Raw genomic sequence first — 22,525 nt, forward strand, 5'->3', positions numbered from 1 at the left:
TGCTCAGTCTGGCATTGAACTTCTGAGCCTCCTGCCTCAGCCTCCACAGCAGTCAGGACTATAGTCACATGCCATCACACCTAGCTGTAGGCTTAAATTGGAACATTCCTGTAGAATATGAAACAGATACAAATTAAAAAGTCCAGAATCAGAATTTGAACATAGATATGGCCTAGACTTATTTGAATCCTTGCAGATAAATTTGCTTGTACAGGCTCTTGGATCAGACATCTTGGTCTCAGATCACAAATGAAATGCCTACTTCATAGAATAATATAAAGTGAGTAGACTCCACAAGATTGGCACAAAATGGAAAGAAAAAATTCTGCTTGCTACAGTTATTACTAAGTATTCTGTTCTCTAACTATTCTCTTATTGGCTCTACAAGGTGACATGATGATAACCAGGGAAAATCAGAAGGGGCCTTATGGACTAAAGATCTGAATACTATCTATATAACTTTTATGTAAAAGGAGAAACTAATAACCCTACTTAATTATCTTACTATGTAAAGCACAGGCAAGTATAACTAACTACATAATATAGGCATTTAAAAGTTTCCTTTAAACAGATATTTGAGTTCTAAGTGCCAAAGACCATGAAAATTAAAATGAAAAAGATATTATCCCTGTCTTTGAAAGGCTCACAGTTACCTGAAGTATTATGTATTATATGGTTCACCACTGTTTCTTTATTTACTACCTCTTGTACTTTTCAAATACTGGTCCAAGTATTCTAAGGAATAACTCAGGTAAATGCGAATCAATAATCCAGCTCTTTCTCTCCCCATTCTTCCAAGCTTAATAAGATGAATATACACAGCAGAGACTGTTTGGTCTAAATATCAAAGTTTATTGAAATAAAATATAATCTATAATAAAAAATACTACAGGTGTTATTCACTGGTTACAGTTTTAAGCATAATAACAAAAACACCCAACATTTTAATCCAACAACAACACTACACTTGTGGTACAACAACAGACATGAAATTAAATGTTGAATAATACTGAATAATTCTGTCATAAATATTTTATACTTTCCCACCTATACAATATGCCTTTTTTAGGAGTATCATCTAAAAATGGAAGTTTTTAAACTTGTTAAAACATAGTTAAATAGTTTTAGCATAATTAGCATTGAAAACAATACATTTATTTCATAGAAATCAGTTCAACATTAAGTTGGGTAAATGTCCTTATTCAAACAATGTATTTTGATGCTCTTTCCTATTAATTTCTAGGGTTATTATTATTATTGAATTGGAATTAAAGCAAAACAAATTTACTTATTTATTGGTGCTGGAAATTGGATCCAGGGATGTTCTACCACTGAGCTACATCCCCATCCCTTTTTTTTGAGTCAAGGTCTTGCTAATTGCCATACAGGCCTTTAATTTGTGATTCTCCTACCTCAGCCTCCACATTAGTTGGGATTATACGTATGTGCCCTGGGCCAGGCTTAGATGAATTATTTCAAAAGCAGAAAAAGAGAAAAAGTGTTAAGATAGAAAGGGAAAGGAGGAGGAAAAAAAGCACTCAAACATAATATGTATATTTAAACTCTTTGAGAAGGAACTCTTTTTCAACTGGCCAATTTTAGCTGGCACAAAGAAAATCTGTATGTCAAAGCAAATTTTATATATATATATTTGTGTGTGTGTGTGTGTGTGTGTGTGTGTGTGGTACTGGGGATACTAGGGATGAACCCAGGGCCTTTTGCTTGGTAGGCAAGTGCTCTACCACTGATCTACTACCAGCTCCTCATGGGAATTTTTTTTTTTTTTTTTTTTTTTGGTACAGGTACTGGAGATTGTACCCAGGGCCTTATGCATGGTAGACAAGTGCTCTACCATTTGCCATACCCTTAGGCCTTCATAACAAATTTTTGACCCAATTAGTCCAACACTAAAGTGGAAGAAGAAAACTTGTTTCTCTTTTTTTTGCTATATTTCAAGATTACAACTTTTCTTCAGTCATTATTCCATTTCACTTGCTATTCCCTTAAATATTTTTCAATTCAATTATTCTGCACAATTCAAGAAAAGATTCACATGAGCTAGCATTAGGAAATGACTTTTGGAGTACCTCTAAAGTTTAATAGGCAAAGATAATCGATTTTGCTACTATGAATGTAATCATACACCAATCTTCTGTCGTATTGTCTTACTTGTTATATGTGGATCTTTGACAATAGTTGTCATTTTATTGAGGAAAACAGCAAAACAAAAGACAATGGAGACTTTTCAATTCCCCATTTAAAAAAAAATCTACAAAGCTAAGATATTCTATGTACTCTGAAAAATGGTTACTTCATACAATAGGTAAAAAAGAATAACAAAAACATTGACAAAATTGAGACAATCTTCAAAGATTAAATACCAATCTCAGTCTTAAAACACATTGTATTAGTTATAATTGCTTTGTAAGTTACTTCAACTACAATGCACAACTGGATTGGTTTTGATTTGTGAATTTAAATGGGCATTTCAGTTTCATGATTTTCTTTTTACAACTGTAAAATAACTACTTTATCCAAAGGATCACCTTCCAAAGAATTTTGATTTGCGCTCCTCTTATTTATAAGGCATCCTTGTCTCTCAAAGGACAATGCTCATGGGTATAAAGTTTGTAAAGCTACCAGTGACAAATTAACTGGTTTAAAGAAATTCTTAGAATATCAGGTGAAGTAGAAGATTTACTGTAGAATTTTCTTTTTTTATTGTTTAAATCCACTGTAGTTCAAAGCTTGGATTTTATATTTATGTCATAGTATTTTAACACCCTACTTGGGATGGTACCATGCCCTAAAAAATATCTCCTAGTTAGACAAGTCTAAATTTCCTCCTTTCTCAGAACAACAGGACAAAGCTGAACTTGAGGCAAGAGTTTGAAAATTTTACCCTGTTTTGTTTTTTTTTAAAGATTTTCTTGAGATCAGAAGAAATTAGAAACTAGAATCCTTCATGTAAAAATATATATGTATATAACAGTTTATTAAATTCTATTTTCTAATGGCAAAGACATCAAGACTAACTAAGAGACATGCATGAATTAAAATTTACATAGATCCTCAAAATAAGTTCTAGCAACATGAATTTGCCCTCACATTCATCCTATATTTTGCAATATATTTTGTTCAGGAAGCCTTTAATTTTAATATTTAGTATATTTTAAACTGTTACCTGAGAAAAATAACTTCAATTCCTCATAATATTTTCCTAATAGTTTTAGAAGTGTTGAACATCAGTAACAAAAGACACCAAACTATCAGAGAAACTAAGTACTCTAAAATTCCAATGAGTTTCTTTACTATTTTCACTTTCAGAATGAATTTAATTGCACATTCTCAAATGCACATATTACACTAAAAAAACACAAGTAACTTCAATATCCCTAAAATGATAGTATTTGAAAGATCTAAATCAATTTCACCCATGCAAAAAACTTTTATATGTATTAGCAATGTGACAGCATTTTATAACACAGAGGAAAAAGCAAAGATAATCTAAACATTTAGATCTGTGAAAAATATTGGAAAAAAATAGGTTTTAAAATGCTTTTTATAGTTCCCAAATACTCTTGATTTTGACACTAGTCTACAGAACAGGAAAGCAACTGCAAAATACATTTTGGAAACATGATGCGATACTCAAAGACAAGATAATTCAACAAATTTTGACAGTATTTTTAAAAAAGGACTTGTCATTGGAAAAAGTCTGCACATCCAAGAACCAAGATGTGTAATATCTGTGATAATTTAAGTAATATTTTGTGCTTATACTATGCCCTTTATTCAGGAGTGTGAAGCACAAAGAAGAGAGTGAGAAAGTGAGAGAAGGTGAGTGAGAAAGGGTATTCTCTATTCTCTACATATTTAAAGAGTAAACTGAGGCACAGAAACTTTGCTCAAGGCAAGACAAAAAGTTAGATTTTTAAACACAAAATGATCCAGAATTCTACATATCCAGTTCCTTAAAATACAAAATTTTGGACTGTCTTTAGGGCCTTCAGATTATTTTATTAAACATTAGTAAGTTTCCAGCATGCCTAAGAATTGTGATAGGTAAAACCTATAAGCTTTCCATCATATTTTAAAGTAACTGATACAATGAATAAGAATGTTAAGCACAACTACAAAACTGCTTTTTAAAAGGTAATTTAAATAAATGAGATGTTTTGAGGGCAATTCTGAAAATTCTTGCCTTAATTTTTCTTCAGCAGGATTTTACAACTATCTGCTGCATATGCCAACATTAATGTAGGGACCACAACTATTCTCAACTATTTGCCTTCTAACCTTTCAAGATCTCTTATCTCTTAAGTTAACTTAGTTTGTTATTCATTGAAAACAAAATACTAAGAAGGTTTTGTGTAAGTACAAAATGGTTAATGTTGAATTCAGTCAGTTAATCTCTGATATTAACTTGCTTTGTTAAACCAAGATCAAGATGTATGAGGAAGAAATCAAAACATAATATGGGAAAAGCAGATAAGTGCAAGAAATATAAGACAATAAAAACAAGATACATTCCAAAAGCTAATCCTAAATTTAAATCTCTGCTTCATTCAAATACTAACTTGACCTTGAAACATGGAAGTTTCTTTACCTAAGTACACTGGATGGGCATATAACTCATGTCAATTTTAGTTGCTTTATACTATTCTGTTCAGTCTATGTCCGTGTGTGTATATTTTTTCTTTTCCTTTTTTGTTGTAGTGCAGGGGATTGAACCCCAGTCCTCATGCATGTTCCAACATTATATTCCCAGTCTATAGAGAGTCTGTAGAGCCATATTCCCAGTCCAGGTGTGTAAATATTCTTAAAATGGTGATTTTAAAATTTGAGGGAAAGTTCCCAAATTGCTTTGAGAAGCTGTCTTGCTTCAGAAATACACATACATGTGCACATGCAATGAGTGCTTGTAAATATCAATAAACTACTGTAAATCACAGCATTGTTGATGCAATGGGATTTGACAAGAAAATGCTCATATTGTTAATAAAAATGTAAGGAATACTCTTTTCAAAAGCAAGAGGAAAAAATGGTAACCACAGCCATTCATTCATCTGCCTCTTTTACTAGCTCTAACAGTGATTTGGTTGATTCAAATGTGCCCATGATCTACTCTATAAATATTAAAATCAAAAAGGTTTAAATTCTAATTTCTAGTAGCAGTGTATATGTAACAATTTCAAGTATTAAAAAATATTGTGGAAAAAAACTGCTTTAAAATACTAACATCAAATTCTTCTGAATGCAAACCAGCAATGAAATGCCTGAATGTATAATTTGTTACCTGGAGCAAAATAAAAGAAAGACACAATTGCTCTAGATTCTTTGTAACCTTTAAGGTTATATTTGCAAGGAGAGCAGTTTCTTTGACAAGTTTGTTTTAATAGAATTGAACATTTAATTTTCTCTCACAGTAATCAAAGTAAATATTTAATCATTATTACTATTGGTATATCAAACTGAATTCCAGGAATGTAATAAAGTTTGATTTGTAAATATTACATAGAAAAAGACTGAATTAACAAACACACTGCATTTTTAAAAAATTTTTCTCGTAAGTACACATTGACATCTACTTATAGCAGCATTGCTGGTTTTGAGTGATTTTTTTTTTTTTCTTCTAGAGGGAATGCTGAATGGCAGTATTATCTTTGGAACAAATTAAGAAGATAGGAACAAACAACAGAAAAATAACTTCTACACATATATTCTTCAAGGGTAATAAATAGCTAAGTATATAATTATGGAAAAATATGCCTCAAATATACTTTTGTAAATTATCAAGTTTTTTTTTATTAAAATATAATGCACTGTCACTACTATTTATTCTGAGAAGAACAAACTTTGAGGTTTGAGTTTTCTCCTTCAACCAACAGAATGATATCAAGAGTAAACTCAGATTAAGACCAACCTATTTAAGCCAATGTAAAGTTCTATAGTATATCTGATTACTTTACCAATGTCCAGATATCTGGGTTACAATCAAGAGACTCACCAAATATTTTGTATCCAAGTTTTATACCCCAAACAGGTTCTCTGATGATTTATCATTCTAGAATAGGAAATCTGAAGAAATAACAAATTATGTAACACAAATAGACATGCAAAATAGAAGGATGTAAAAGATATGCTTGGCCCTGGATTTATTTCCCCTCAGAATAATTCCTTCCATAAATAAGATTTTAGTTTTTACATATAGAGTCATTCTATAACTGGTTTTGGATCACAGAGAAAGTAAATGATATAACTTTAAAAAAAAATTCTAGATCACTTTTTTTTGTAGTCAAAATTTTGTCACCTCAAACCACAAGAAATACTCTCCAAGTGGATGCTCAGGTCATGTTATGATGTTCCTAAATAAACACATTTTTTGAGGCTTAGAATGTAAATTATATACTATTTGCAGCAGCATTTTTTTTTTCAAAAATGACTAAAAACAAACTTTAAATATAAAGCATATAAAAAGGACTATTAAGGATAGTTGTCCAAACTATATCTAGAAATACAGGAAAATATGTGTTGCCTCATAATAAAGTTAAATAAATATTTTTTCTGAATTCTATAAACACTATGTGTTATGTTTATTTGGTTCTCATAAGTTAAAAAGTCTGCTTGCTTTTACATAAATTCCTCTAAACTCTTATCTACTCTGATTTTTATTAATGTCTTTTCACTAGACTCAGAGATTATCTTTTACTTCTTATAGAAATGTGCTTTTTTTGTTGGTTTTTTAATAATTTAATTTTCTAGTAATAAACATGATTTAAAATTTAAGGTTCAAGGCAATTCTAAAAAAAGGTAGACAATGAACTATCTACTTTCCTACACTCTCATATTTACAAGGCCTAGCATCCACTGTGGTTTCCTCCTTAAACTCACTTGTCACATGGTTAATAAATAGTAACTATGGTCCAGATTACCTACTTAACGACTTAAAAATTCCTCAAAATTTCACAACACTATAAAGTCATTAATATGTGATTTGGACAGGTTGTAAGTATTAGTGTTATATAATTTTTTTTTTTTTTTTGCTATTGGAAAAGAAATACAAATCTTTATTTTTTTTCTATCTAAATTAAATCCAAGCTCCATTATTTGTTCTTAATATCTAAAATGTACATTATTAAAGAAAGGTAAAGCTGTTCAAGGGCTGAATTAGTTCAATATACAATTAAGGATCATTTATTCCTGTTATTTATTTATTTATTTATTTATTTATTTTTAAATTCCATATTAAACCCCTGGTTTCTCATGGATTAGATCATAATTTAAGGTTGCAAAAATTTCAGAAACTATTGTGCTAATACTTAGATTTCAGGAAGGAATCAAACTAAATCAAATACCTCCATTCATTGTTAGAAGATGAAATAGCTTACTAACTGATATGAATTATGAATGTCACTATGACACAAAATTTGCTGTGATTTGCTTATTTGGCTACAAGTGCAGTATTCTTCATGAATGACAACACAGCATTTCCAACTTGTAACATGAAACTCCAGCTCATAAAGAGTATATTGTGTGACTTCAAGAAGTCTGATTGTAACAAAGTAACAACCTTTCCCCTGAAAAACATGAACAAAATCCAATGGGAAATCAGGCACAGACGGTATTATCGGTTTTTCTTCCTTTCCTCATGTGGTCTTGTTTCTCAACACATATAGGTGATTCCAACAGAATCTAGTACTTGTTACAAAATGACACAGCTATTCTTTTCCTTTTCCTTTTCTTTATCTTTTTCTCGAGGTTCCTTTCGTTTCCGTTCGCTATTCCCAGATTGTCTTCCACTTGATGGAGAGGCTTGTGCCGGCTGGCCCAGCTTTAAGAAAAACACACAGCAAGAAATCATTTCAGGGCTGGGGATGTGGCTCAAGCGGTAGCGCGCTCGCCTGGCATGCGTGCGGCCCGGGTTCGATCCTCAGCACCACATACCAACAAAAGATGTTGTGTCCACCGAGAACTAAAAAATGAATATTAAAAATTCTCTCTCTCTTCTCGCCCTCCCTTAAGGGAAAAGAACATCCTGGTACGCAAATTTGTTATTATTTCAGGGTATCTGTAACATGGTTAATATACCATTCTGGATAGATATAATTAATGTATTATTGCAAATAAATGGAATTCCTAAAACATAAGTTTCTAATTTAAGAACTATAAGAATACATTAGCCTTTTGGCTAACTATAATAGTTCTTCAATACTTCATTAAATACTAAAACAGATTTTAAAAGAAAAAAACAAATCGTGAGAATTGAGTGTGAATAAGCATAGTCTATGAAATAAGAAAATAATTATAACATGATAGGATTTAGTTATTAAGATTGAGGTACTCAATATTTGATCTAGAAATAATTTTTTTTTTAGAAATAAATTTTACACTTATTTTTTTTTGAACTTTTTTAAGTTGCAGATGAACACAATACCTTTATTTAGTATTTTTTATGTGGTGCTGGGGATTGAACCCAGTGCCTCATGCATGCTAGGCAAGCACTCTACCACTGAGTCACAACCCTGGCCCAATTTTACATTTATTCTAATGGATGTGGCTCAAGCGGTAGCGTATGCGTGCGGCCCGGGTTCGATCCTCAGCACCACATACCAACAAAGATGTTGTGTCCGCCGAGAACTAAAAAATAAATATTAAAATCTCTCTCTCTCTCTCTCTCTCCTCTCTCACTCTCTCTTTAAAAAAAAAAAAAAGAATTCTATATTTAGTTTCATCAGACCTTAAAGGCCATCTTGCTTTCTTATATACCCCAATCAAAAGGAACAGTCCTGACATGGTACAGATAATATAAAAGAAGGAGAGTGTTTTTTTGATTGAAAAAAATAAGATTTAACATCTAGAAACCCACATAATCATCTTATTTTCAGTGCTTAAACATTAACTGAGGGAGTGAGGAGTAGAAATGTGCTGACTTACACTGAATACTTAGTATATGTCATAGACATTGGGGTAAGTGCTAACATTTTAAATTCTTCACCAGAATCTAAGAGTATTATCTTTTATTTCACAGAGAAGGAAAATGAGGTTAAGAGAGTTATTGTCCAGGGTATTGCAATTAGGAAGAGAAAAAATAAATAGGAAATATAAATCAACAACTATCTGGTTCCAATAATAACTCAGATTACATTTACCTCACAGAAAGCAAATGGTTTCTGGTTTTTGTTTTGTTTTGTTTCAGCTGTAAAGAACTAAAAAATAAGTTTTAAAAAATCTTGCATTCAGAATCTCCAGAAAAATAATTATACATAAGAAATTATTAGGATAACCACAAATTTAGGACAATGTCAAATCCATGGGTACTAAGATGCTAACATAACTCAAAAGTCAGTTCCTAATTAACTTTTTTTTTTATTACCTCAAGCAGAGACTTTTTATTGCTTAAGTGATGATTATATCTAAGAATCGCAACAAATTTTTTTTTTTGGTTTGTTTTTTTTTGGTGGTTCTGGGGATTGAACCCAAGGCTTGTGCATGCGAGGCTGGTACTCTACCAACTGAGCTATATCCCCAGTAAGAATCACAACGCTGTTTTTACCTGGGCCTGTGTATTAGCAGTAGTAGTAGCAGCAGCAGCAGCTGCTGCTGCTTGTTCTTGTTCCTGGTAGTACTGAGAAGCCCGTCTGTCTTCTTCCTCTTGAAGTTTCTTTGCTAGTTCCAAATCACTGATTCCTTCTGGGATTTGTTCCCAATTCATCTCTTGACTCTGCTGTTCTTGTTGTAGAGATAATGCCATAAGATAGTCCTAAGGAATTAAATTATAACTATTTTTAGTTTTGAGATTTCACTCAAGAACTAATAAATATGAATATAGATGTTGTGTTCATGAAGCTCTGAGAATGGCTTTAAAAAAGAAAAACCTATCAGACTATGTACAACTATAATGCACCAATAAAAAAAAACCATCAGAGTTTAAATATTAAAATGAGATATATTAAAATGAGTTATATTCCTTTGGGGAGCTAAACACTTATTTCAGTGATGTCATCATTGTTTAAAATATTTTAGGAACTCATTTGAAATTCTTTCTAGAAGCAATAAATAAGATATTCAAAAGGGCTGGGGTTGTGGCTCAGTGGTAGAGTGCTTGCCTAGCACATGTGGGGTACAGGGTTCGATCCTCAGCACCACAAAACAATTAAGTAAATAAAATAAAGGCACTGTGTCCATCTACAACTAAAAAATATTTTAAAAAAGATATTCAAGAAAGCTTTAAATAAAAAAAGCCAGGAGCGGTGGCACATGCCTGTAATCCTAGTAGCTTGGTAGGCTGAGGTGCTGAGCAACTCAATGCGACCCTGTCTTAAATAAAATGCAAAAATAGGACTAGGGATGTGGCTCAGTGGTTGAGTTCAATTCCCAGTACCGAAAAAAAAAAAAAGAAAAAAAGAAAGAAAGAAAGAAAGGGGCTGGGAATATGGCTCAAACGGTAGCGCGCTCACCTGGCATGCATGTGGCCCGGGTTCGATCCTCAGCACCACATACAAACAAAGATGTTGTGTCCGCCGATAACTAAAAAAATAAATGTTAAAAATTCTCTCTCTCTCTTAAAAAAAAAAAAAATGCAGGGTTTGGGGTTCTTTCGGGGAGTACATAGAAAAGATCTTAAAAAAAAAAAAAGAAAAAGATAAAAGAAAAGTCCGCTATTTTCAAAGTGAACTTATGCATTTAGCAATTTCAAAAAACGAAAAGAAAATTTTATGTGGCCAAAATGTTATTAGAGATAACTATTGTTAACAGTATATAGATACATACATATATATAAACAGTATATATTAACCCCATATTTTTCTATGTTCACATACAAACTCAACATCTCCCATCTCTATTACAACATTTTCTTTTCCATTTAATGTCATAAAAAAAATCTTTTTTAAAAACCCTAAAAGCTGGGTGTGGTGGTGCATGCCTGTAATCCCAATGACTCAGGAGACTGAGGCAGGAGGATCAAAAGTTCAACTTAGCAAGTCTCTAAGCAACTCAATGAGACTCTGACTCTAAATAAAATATAAAGAAGGGCTAGGGAGGTGGCTCAGTGATGGAGTGCCCTGAGTTCTATCCCCAGTATTTAAAAAAAAAAAAAAAAAATTTTATTATCTGACTTAAAACCCACTTTGGCACTGAAAGAAAACTGAATATTTTGTGCACCTATCATCTACCCTCAAAAACGAGAATTTAAGTAACTTAGAGGACATGTAGAAGGTCATTCCTATGAAGAACTTATACTACTTACTCATGAGTGAGTATCTTACTAATATTAAGAGTTTGTCCTTCAAAAATTTTTCAGTTTCCAACTTGCTCTTTACCAAGTCCCATAGTTTTCAATCTCCCTTCTTGCTATTTCCACAGACACTAATCACAACACCTTACAAATTCATTTCCTCTGCTCCATTAATTTTTACATATAGTTGTTACAAAAATTTCACACATTTCTCTTTATTACTTAAGCCTCTATATGGAGGCTATATAATTCTTTATGGCATCTGAAGAAAAATGAGTACCTTTACTATCAAAGCTATTTAAAAAAAAAAAGTCAAAAGTCCTAGGAAGATTAACATTTGTTGAAATCAAGTATTCTTTTTTTCCAAATAAACATTTTTTTCATAATTATATATTTATCTAAATATATATTTATTGAAGAATATATATGTAAAAGTTATTGGTTGAAATCAAATATTCTTCTATGCATCATAGCTTGCTATTCAAATTACTCTTACAGAACTTAATATACAATAATAGTTGGTTCAATTTCTGCTCCCTCTGCTATTGTAGCACCTTTGAGGACAGGACTGAATGATTTTTTAAAAAAAATTTTATTAGTTATTGATGGACCTTTATTCATTTATTGTGGTGCTGAGAATCGAACCCAGTGCCTCTCACATGCTAGGCAAGTGCTCTACCACTGAGCCACAACCCCAGACCCACCAATTTTTTTTTTTTTTTAATGCACTGGAGTTTGAACCCATGGGCACTTTACCACTCAGCTACATCCTCAGTACTTTTTATTCTTTATTTTGAGTCAGGGTCTTGCTAAGTTGCCCAGGCTGGACTCGAATTTGCAATCTTCCTGCCTTAGACTCTCAAGTCACTGGGATTACAAACAAGCGACACCACACTTGGCTATAATTTATCTTTGTATCTGCAGGACCTAGTTATAGTTCCAGTAATACATCTTCTCATTGAATATTAGCTAAGTGAACAGTCTCTGTGCACTTAAATTGTTATTACCAAAATTTATGTTCATCGTTTAACATAACCATATTTATGCCTCAGCAGGGAAGAATTAATATCATTGTCATATTTTAAGTAATAAACACACTTTAGCTCCAAAACTGCCCGCCTATAGCAGGCAAAAATCTTGTTTCAGTTCTAAATGAAAGTTTTATTGCTTAGGGCTCCTCTGCTGTGTCTGCTCCTCCTTTTCTTAGAAAACCTAACTACTCTTTGCCCAGTATATGCTATCTTCTAGAGTCCCTCTTTTCTGCCCTGATTAGTCAAAATATGTTTCAAATATGTGCTTAATTTCTTCATTTCTTCTTGCTTGAATTGTTGGTCTCTATTTACATCCCTGTCCTTCCTACACATCCTCTGTTTCTTAAAAATGTGAATACCCAGGTCAGGCACAGTGCAGCAAGCCTGTAATCCCAGTAATTCAAGAGGCTGAGTCAGGAGGGTGGAAAGTTCAAGGCCAGTATAGGCAACTCAGTGAGACCCTCAGCAATTTAGTAAGACCCAAAATAAAAAATATAAAAGACTGGGGATGTAGGTTAGTGGTAAAGTCCCCCTGAGTTCAATTCCCAGTACAAAATAATAAAACAAAAATTCAGTAGATCATGTCACTTTCATATTTAATAATTGGCATAGCTTCCTTACTGCGATTGGAATAAATTCAAACTTCTTATCATGGGCTGGGGATGTGGCTCAAGCGGTAGCACGCTCGCCTGGCATGCGTGCGGCCCGGGTTCGATTCTCAGCACCACATACCAACAAAGATGTTGTGTCCGCTGAGAACTAAAAAATAAATATTAAAAATTCTCTCTCTCTCTCTCTCTCTCTCTCTCAATCTCTCTTTAAAAAAAAAAAAACAAAAAAAAAACAAAAAAAACCTTCTTATCATGACCTTCACGTTTTAATCTGATCAAGCCTTCTGTGCCAAAGTGTATAATTAATGTACATATAGAATGATCACTTACCTATTTAGGAAGTATCAGGAAAACCTCACAAAGAAATTAAGAATGAATCTAATTCAAAAAATTTGGATAACCAAATTGACATTTGAAAAGAATATTTTAAACAATATGAAAAAAGGCAAAATAAGCTTACCTGATCTATTTGATCTTGTTGTCCTTTGTATACAGTTTCAGGATCTGAAGGAGGCCGAAGATGAAATTCTGAGTCACAGAAATTTCCATCACCATCTACATTGTGCAGGCTTTCCCAAACAACTTTTTCTTCAGTAAGAAATCCCTGGTCTGTTACCAACAAATACAGTTGACCCTTAGTAAGAAATAACAAAAGAAAAAGTGTTAAAAAAATCAAAACTAATATTACATTTAATGAAAAATTTTAATCTGTATGTTTAGAAAGTATTAATTATTCCTGTAAGCCATTTCTGTACAATATAATAAATAAACTAGTTATCTTACTTGTTCAAATATGTCTGGCTTTGAATGTAGTTTATAATTAGCACACTACAATATGAAGAGAAACCCTTGGCATACTCACATATGATTTATAAACAGCTTTGTGTGGTTTGTAATATCATTTTGTAAAATAGAAAAATATTATACAAATTCCTGAAAAAGACATCAAGCGATAAAAACATGATACTACATTGCCTGGTTTTGTTTATTTTGTAAATTAAGCCCATATGACTAATCTAAATTACACTAATTTTCTTTTCTCTGTATCATTATTGCTCTTGCTTTGTATACCAGTTGTATTTTGTTTGTGTTTCTACTGTGGCATCAAATCTCCTGGCACTATGATTGTGTTTTCTTGCCTTTTATTCCCCAGACTGTATTTTTATTTTATTTTATATTTTGATACTAGAGCTTGAATCCAGGACCCACTAAGCCTACATACATTTCCAGATCTATGAACATATAATTTATTTTTTATACTGAGTATTGAACCCAAAGGAATTTTACCACTGAGCTATATCCTCAGTCCTATTTGTTCATTTATTTGCTTATTTATTTTTATGGTACTGAAGATTTAACCCAAGGATGCTGTACCACTGAGTTATACCCCCAGCCCCTTTCTATTTATTTTGAGATAGGGTCTTGCTAAATTGTGTAGACTGGCCTTGAACTTGTGATCATTCTGCTTCATCCTCCAGAGTCACTGGAATTAGAGACATGAGTCACTGCACATAGCTAGAATATATTTTTAAATCTCTTTGGGCTGGGGATGTGGCTCAAGCGGTAGCGCGCTCGCCTGGTATGCGTGCGACCTGGGTTCGATCCTCAGCACCACATACCAACAAAGATATTGTGTCCCGAGAACTAAAAAATAAATATTAAAAATTCTCTCTCTCTCTCTCTCTCTCTTTAAAAAAAAAAAAATCTCTATTGCTGGGCCTACTATAAGTTACAATCACAATGAAAGAATTTAGCAATGACCACTAATTTTTCATGTGTGTTAGTTCTGATTCTAATCATATTAAATCTATATATTATGTATACTACATAAGGTCTGTATATTTCGTCAGATCTGCCAAAGTAAGACCTTTTGATACTTGCTCATAGTTCTCATTAGATAATAGTTAACATAGGGTTTACCATTGGTTCAAGAATTATACTTTTTCATGGTCTCTTATATTTATAATTAATTTCATCATACTACACCATATCTTTGCTTTACAATTTATTTTATTGGCTATTTGATAACCATAATCTTGTCAATATTTTTTCTCCAAATAGTACTTAAGAATAAATTCTCTGTCTCTTTTTTTGTTGTTGCTGTTTTAAGGACTGAAATCAGAGCTTCATGTATTGCTAGGCAAGCAGCTCTACCACTGAGTTACACTCCTAGTCATTTTTAAAATTTTTTTATTTATTTTCCTTGGTTTTATTTTTAGAGAGAGGTAAGTTGCTCAGGTTGGCCTCAAATTCTAGATCTTTCTGCATCAGCCTCCAGAGTGGCTCGAATTATGGGCATGTGTTTGCCTAATATTCACAATGCCCTAGGGTGGATTTCCAGTACACACAAAATAAATAAAGGAAATAAAATAAAATACTGAAAAACACAATTTCAGAAAAAATTGTGTTGTAACTCAGTGGTAGAGCACATGTGAAGCCTTGGGTTCAATCCTCAGCACCACATAAAAATAAATAAAGGTATTGTGTCCAAGCACAACTAAAAAATAAATATTAAAAAAAAATACAGAAGTTCTTATTAATGCATATAAAAATGATAAAGACAACACTAGAAAAATTTTACTTTTCTTAAAAATAGGCAATTGTAACTGTGTTACACATATATCCACAATGGAGTATTACTCAACATTAAAAGAGAATAAAATTATGGCATTTGTAGGTAAATGGATGGAGTTGGAGAATAGGATGCTAAGCAAAGTAAGCCAATCCCAAAAAACTGAAGGCCAAATATTCTCTCTGATAAGTGAATGCAGATCCATAATTGGGGGAGGGAGCATGGGAAGAATGGAAGAATTGTGGATTGGTCAAAGGAAAGGAAGTAGAGGGAAGGGGACATGGGGGTAGGAAAGATGGTGGAATGAGACAGACATCACTACTCTAGGTACATGTATGATTGCATAATGGTGCAATTCTATGTTGTGTACAACCAGAAAAATGAAAAGTTGTACTCCATTTGTATACAATGAAATGAAATACATTCTTCTGTCATGTATAACTAATTAGAACAAATAAAAAAATTAAAACAAATTTTTTAAAATAGGCAATTGTATTACAAAAGAAGACTGAATGAAAACCTATCCAAACAACCTCATAAGTTAGTTGTAGTAACTTGTGTTAACAACATATCTGACAATACTGTAAAGATTTATAAATAGATAAAAAAAAAATTCTCAAGTAAATTAATTCCAGTCTTTCAAACATGGAAGACTGCATTAATATTTTAGATTAATTAACTTGGATTCAAACTACTCAACATCTTTTGATCTTAGTTTTCTTTTCTTATGAGTGATATAGAGGTATTCTACAAGAATTTCTAAGTATTTTATAAACTACTTCTTCATTTTAATTTTTTTGGTACTGGGGATTGAACCCAGTGTGCTTTACAACTGAAGCCCAATCCTCTACCCTTTATGAGACAGGGTCTCACTAAGCTGCTGAGGCTGGCCTTGCACCTGGAATCCTCCTGCCTATGCTTCCTAGGTGACTAGGATAATGGGCATGAGCTACCTACATCTAAGTATTTTATACATTTTTAAGTTTATATTTATTTTTAAGTTTATATTTATGTGTGTTGCTGGGAACTGAACTCAGTACTTCCCACTTGCTAGGTAAGCACTCTACTTCTGGGCTATATTCTCAGCCACAATGCTTTTTATAATTTGAAATTTTATAATTTTTTTCTTTTCTTTCTTTTTTTCTTTTTGTGCTGGGGGATCAAAGCCAGGGCCTTGTGCTTGATAGGCAAGGACTCTATCAGTGAGATACATCACCAGCCCCCAAATTTCTGAGAAAGTTTCTAAGGTATTTTATAAACTGAAAGACAAACTTTAATAAAGCTACTTAACAAATATCAGTCTCATCCACATAGCTCCCCAGAGAGGCAGTGAGGCATTGCTGTTGACTTAAAAGTCATATTGGAGCTGCTTGCAAACTGAGTGTTCTTAGGCAAGTTAGAATCTTTAGGTCTGTTTCCTGGCTATAAAGTGAGAATAATAATAAATCCACACCCTATAGAGGAGTTGTAAAGATTAAATGAGATAATGAATGTAAAATGCTTAATACAATTCAAGCCACATAACTGCTTTGTTGTCTGCTGTGTGGACAAGCAAGGCAAAAGCTCTACCACTGAACTACATCATAGGCCCCATAATTGTTTAATAAAGCAAAGATATTGTATTCATGAGTAATACCTAAATTTCAGTTTCTGTGTCTATCTTCTGTTTTCTATATAAGTGAAAAAGACAATATATCTCTTGCTACCATGCAATCATATTTCCATATTTCTCCCTTTCTCTTTATTTTAAAAGAAAGTGACAATTTTTAATGTATCAACCACTGTTATGGTTTGAATATGAGGTTTCCCCCTAAAACCCCTGGGTTAATGCAGGAGATAAAATGATTAGATTATGAGAGCTGTGACCTAATCAGAGGTTTAATTCATTTGATATATTAATAATATAAATGAACTAACTATGGTAAGTATAGGCATGGCTGGAGGAAATTAAATCACGGGCATACCTTTGGGGTTTATATTTCATTCCAGGCATCTCATTTGCTCTGATTTCGTTTTCATGAGGAAAGCAGCTTTCCTCTGCCACACCCTTTCACCATGATGTTCTGCCTCATCTTGGGCCCCAGGGTGATGAAGCTGGCCCACCATGAATTGAGACCTCTGAAACTGAGCCTAAAATTAAACTTTTTCTTCTCTAAATTGTTTTTCATGGGTATCTGATCAGTAACACAACTTTAAAAATAACTAAATTTAATAAATTTTTACTTAAATATAGCAGTTGGTGGGAAAACAATTGCTACCCTAGCCTTAGTCAAACAGGAAACAGAATAAACAAGTTTATTATTTATTTATGTATTTTTAACTTTATTTTACTTTTTGGTATCGGGGATTGAACTCAGGGGCACTCAACCATTGAGCCACATCCCCAGCCCTATTTTGTATTTTATTTAGAGACAGGGTCTCACTGAGTTGCTTAGCACCTCACTAAATTGCTGAGGCTGGCAATCCTCCTGCCTCAACCTCAGTCACGTCAGGCATGTGTTACTGTACCCGCCTTGTATTTATTATTTTTATGATACTGGATGTTGAACCCAGGGCCCCACACATGCTAGGCAAGTGCTTTTACTACTGCACTACATCCCCAGCCCAGAAACTTTTAAAATATGGCTTTAGTATTCACCCAGAATTTTAAAAAATTTATTTATTTTTTTAAAATTTAAACATACACTTTATTTAACCTAATCCATACAAAATGTATCATTTCTATATGTGATCAATATAAAAAATTATTTTTTATTAATTATTTTTTATTAGTTATACATGACAGTACAATGATCTTGACAATTCATACATTTGAATCAAATGGGGTATAATTTCTCATTTTTCTGATTGTACAGGTTGCAGAATCACATTGGTCATATAGTTACCTATATACATACAGCAATAATTTTTTTTTAAATTTTTCTAATTCTTTTTTTTTTTAGAGAGAGAGAGAGAAAGAGACAGTGAGTTTTAATATTTATCGTTTAGTTTTCAGCGGACACAACATCTTTATTTGTATGTGGTGCTGAGGATCGAACCTGGGCCGCACGCATGCCAGGCGAGCGCGCTACCGCTTGAGCCACATCCCCAGCCCCTACATACAGCAATAATAATGTCTATTTTATTCTGCTGCCCTTCCCCTCCCCCGCTCCTATCAAATTTCTCACCCAATCTAATGTGACACACTTCTTTTATTTTTATTTTTTCTCCTCACAACATCATACATGAGCATGCAATGGAGAAAGGATAGCATTTTCAACAAATGGTGCTGGGAGAACTGGAAATCCATATGCAACAAAATGAAACTGAATCCCTTTCTCTTACCATGCACAAAAGTTAACTCAAAATGGATCAAGAAGCTAGGAATCAAACCAGAGACTTTGCGCCTAATAGAGGAAAAAGTTGGCCTTAATCTCCATCACATGGGGGCAGGCCCCAAATTCCTTAATAAGACACCTATAGCCCAAGAGTTAAAATCAAGAATCAACAAATGGGACGAATTCAAACTAAAAAGTTTTTTCTCAGCAAGAGAAATAATATGTGAGGTGAATAGGGAGCCTACATCCTGGGAACAAATTTTTACCCTTCACACATTAGATAGAGCTCTAATCTCTAGAGTATACAAAGAATTCAAAAAGTTAAACAACAAAAAAATAAATAACCCAATCAACAAATGGGCCAAGGACCTGAACAGACACTTCTCAGAACAAATACACGAAAAATGCTCACCATTTCTAGCAATCAGAGAAATGCAAATTAAAACTACTCTAAGATACCATTTCACTCTAATAAGAATGGCAGCCATTATGAAGTCAAACAACAACAGGTGCTGGCGAGGATGTGGGTGGGGGAGGTACACTCATACATTGCTGGTGGGACTGCAAATTGGTGCAGCCAATTTGGAAAGCAGTATAGAGATTCCTTGGAAAGCTGGGAATGGGACCACCACTTGACCCAGCTATTCCTCTTCTCGGTCTATACCTAAAAGACCTAAAAAGAGCATACTACAGAGACATAGCCACATCAATGTTTATAGTAGCACAATTCACAATAGCTAGAATGTGGAACCAACCTAGATGCCCTTCAATAGAGGAATGGATTAAAAAATGTGGAATTTATACACAATGGAATATTACTCAACACTAAAAAATAACAAAATCATGGCATTTGCAGGGAAATGGATGGCATTGGAGCAGATTATGCTAAATTAGCCAATCCCTACAAAACAAATGTCTTCTCTGATATAAGGGGGGTGACTCAAAATGGGATAGGGAGGAAGAGCATGAGAGGAAGACTACCACTAAATAGGGAAGAGAGGTGGGAGGAAAAAAGAGGGAGAAGGGGAGTTGCACAGAAGATGGAAGGAGAACCTTATCGTTATACAGAATACATGTATGATATTGTGATGAGAAAAAGAAAAAAATAGTGTGTCACATTAGATTGGATAGAGAGAAATGATGGGAGGGGAGGGGAGGAGTAGGGGGGATAGGAAGGGCAGCAGAATAGAATAGACATTATGACTGCTGTATGAATATAGACTCTATGACCAGTGTGATTCTGCAATCTGTACAATTAGAAAAATGAGAAATTATATCCCAATGATTCAAATGTATGAATTGCCAAGATCAATGTAATGTCATATGTAGCTAATAAAAAAATTAAAAAAAAAATAAATATTGGGTCTTACCATGTTGTACAGGCTGGCCTTGAACACAATGATATTCCTACTGCAGCCTCTTGAATAGATTATAGGTGTGCACAGATAAATCTTAGTGTTTACTTCACAAGCATCCATTATTAAAAGTCACCCTAGTTCTTTCTACTTCTAGGATATTATCTCCCCCTTCTAGAAAATAAATATTTTTTAATGTGGTAATCTGTGAACAATTGCTAATCCATTCCATCCTAAAAGTATTTAATAATTACTTTCATAATTTGATAGTTAAGGAATACTATCCTATAATCTTTTATTTTGAAGAAAATCAAACAATATCTCTAAATCAAGCTCCTTTGACTTAGAATAATAACTGAATAGCTATTTCTATATCATACCTTGTATTTGGTCATGGTGCTAAAATGATTATTCCGAAAGAACACACAAAGTTCTCCTTCCTGAACGGTTGAAGTTAGTTCACATAATCCATGGTATGTCAGTTGAGTGGCTGTATTATTTAGAAACTGCTCAGCTACAAAGCCTATGGAACCAATGCACAATATTAGATGTACAATAGTAGATGGAAGAAGAATTTCAAAATTAAAAATTACTCTTTTCTATTAATATTGTGTTCAAGTCCAATCAATATAAAACTTTTCCTATGATGGTGGCCCCAAATTGGAGATTCATCTTTCTAATTTAGGTATAGAAGTTATATCTACAGTTGTTCCCATCCTAAATAAACTGTTAGGTGACAGCTTATAATAAAAGACACAGACACTTTAATTAAACTAAAACCCCTTAAAACAAATACAAATGGGGCTGAGGATATAGCTCTGTGATATAGCACCTGCTTCACACATGTGAGGCACTGGGTTTGATCCTCAGCACCACATAAAATAAATAAAATAAATAAAGATATTATGTCCATCTACAACAACAACAACAACAATATATATATATATATATAAATAAATTAAAAACCAAGGAGTTAGCAATTTAAAATGTGGGTAGGAAAGATGTATGTCCAACATCTACTGCCCCAATGGTGAGATGTTTAGAAATTACAAGTAGCCTTCACAAATTACCTTAAGACAAATTGCCTAAAAAATTGTTACTTAAGTAGTCCTGAGCTTTTAACAGAGATCCCAGATAATTCTCAAGTGTAAATTGTTAAATTCTTTCCTTAAATCTAAAAGTAGGCATAAAACTCAACAGAAAGCAGTAGGATAGTTGGTGCCATTTTTATCCTAATCTCCTCCAACACATGCCACTCATTATGTAGATATACAAAGTTTAGAAATAGATATTATCTCTTTTCTTTCTGAAACAGAATGAAATATACAGAAGTTATCTGAATTTTTAAAAAATATTTAGTTTTTAGCTTTAGGTGGACACAATATCTTTATTTTATTTTTATGCATGCTGAGGATCGAACCCAGTGCCTCACACATGCCAGGCAATCGCGCTACTACTTGAGCCATATCCCCAGCCCCAAGTTGTCTGAATTTTATTTTAAAAGATATATGGTACAGTTGAATGAGTTCATGTACTAGCTAAAAGTTATTTATAAATACCTAAAAATCAGGGGCTGGGGATGTGGCTCAAGCGGTAGCACGCTCGTCTGGCATGCGTGCGGCCCAGGTTCGATCCTCAGCACCACATACAAAAAACAAAGATGTTGTGTCTGCCGATAACTAAAATAAATAAATAAATATTTAAAAAAAATACCTAAAAATCAATACTCATAGCACTTCAATGGTCATTTGGGGATATCTGAGGATAGCCAAAAAATCTGAATTGCCCAGTAACACTCTGCCTTGTTATTTCAGCTCATACCATAGACAAGTGTCCTTTTCATGGTCTATTTAGTGTCATGTTTTTCATATTTTTGTACGTTTTGTTGGTGTTTTTTCTGTTTGAAATATTGCCCCCACCCAACTGTCACTCAAGTGTAAGGTTAATGTAATAGCTGGTACTAAGTGGAGAAAGGCTGTGATGGAGAAAATAAATGTCGGATAAGCTTTGTTTAGGCATGAATTATAGTGTTGTTGGCTCTGAGTTTAATGTCAATGAATCAATAGTATATTATTAAATAAAGTATTTTAAAACAGAAACACTCATAAAATAAGGTTGTTGACTGGTTGATAAAAAATGATCTAACCAAGCCAGGCTTAGTAGTGCACACCTATAATCACAGTAGCTCAGGAAGCTGAGGCAGGAGGATCATAAGTTCAAACCCAGACTGAGCAATTTAGTGAGGCCCTAAGCATCTCAGTGAAACCCTGTCTCAAAATAAAAAATAAGAAGGAAAGGAATGTGCCTCAGTGCTTAAACGCCCCCTCCCAAACACGCTCCCCCCCCAAAAAAAATTTTCTTGCCTAGGAACAATACTTTAGCGTTCACTAATTCCTTGTT

The 22,525-nt window shown here is 33.3% G+C and overlaps 1 protein-coding gene across 2 annotated transcripts in view; it reads right to left on the reverse strand.

Annotated features, from left to right (window-relative positions):
- Positions 1-831: 831 nt before the first annotated feature.
- The window catches only part of Mindy2 (MINDY lysine 48 deubiquitinase 2), an 81,319-nt gene continuing 59,625 nt past the window's right edge, over positions 832-22,525 (reverse strand). Inside the window, exons 6-9 of one of the 2 annotated variants that reach the window (XM_005316621.5) lie at positions 20,506-20,648; positions 13,342-13,515; positions 9,557-9,763; positions 832-7,834 (exon numbers count right to left, since the gene is read on the reverse strand). In XM_005316621.5, coding sequence (XP_005316678.1) covers positions 7,706-7,834; positions 9,557-9,763; positions 13,342-13,515; positions 20,506-20,648 — 653 coding nt within the window. In that variant the 3' untranslated portion in view covers positions 832-7,705. The remainder of the gene's footprint in view (positions 7,835-9,556; positions 9,764-13,341; positions 13,516-20,505; positions 20,649-22,525) is intronic. The other variant, XM_040274103.2, reaches the window with a different exon arrangement.

This window comes from Ictidomys tridecemlineatus, chromosome 5 (assembly GCF_052094955.1).
Source record: "Ictidomys tridecemlineatus isolate mIctTri1 chromosome 5, mIctTri1.hap1, whole genome shotgun sequence".
Taxonomy (NCBI): domain Eukaryota; kingdom Metazoa; phylum Chordata; class Mammalia; order Rodentia; family Sciuridae; genus Ictidomys; species Ictidomys tridecemlineatus.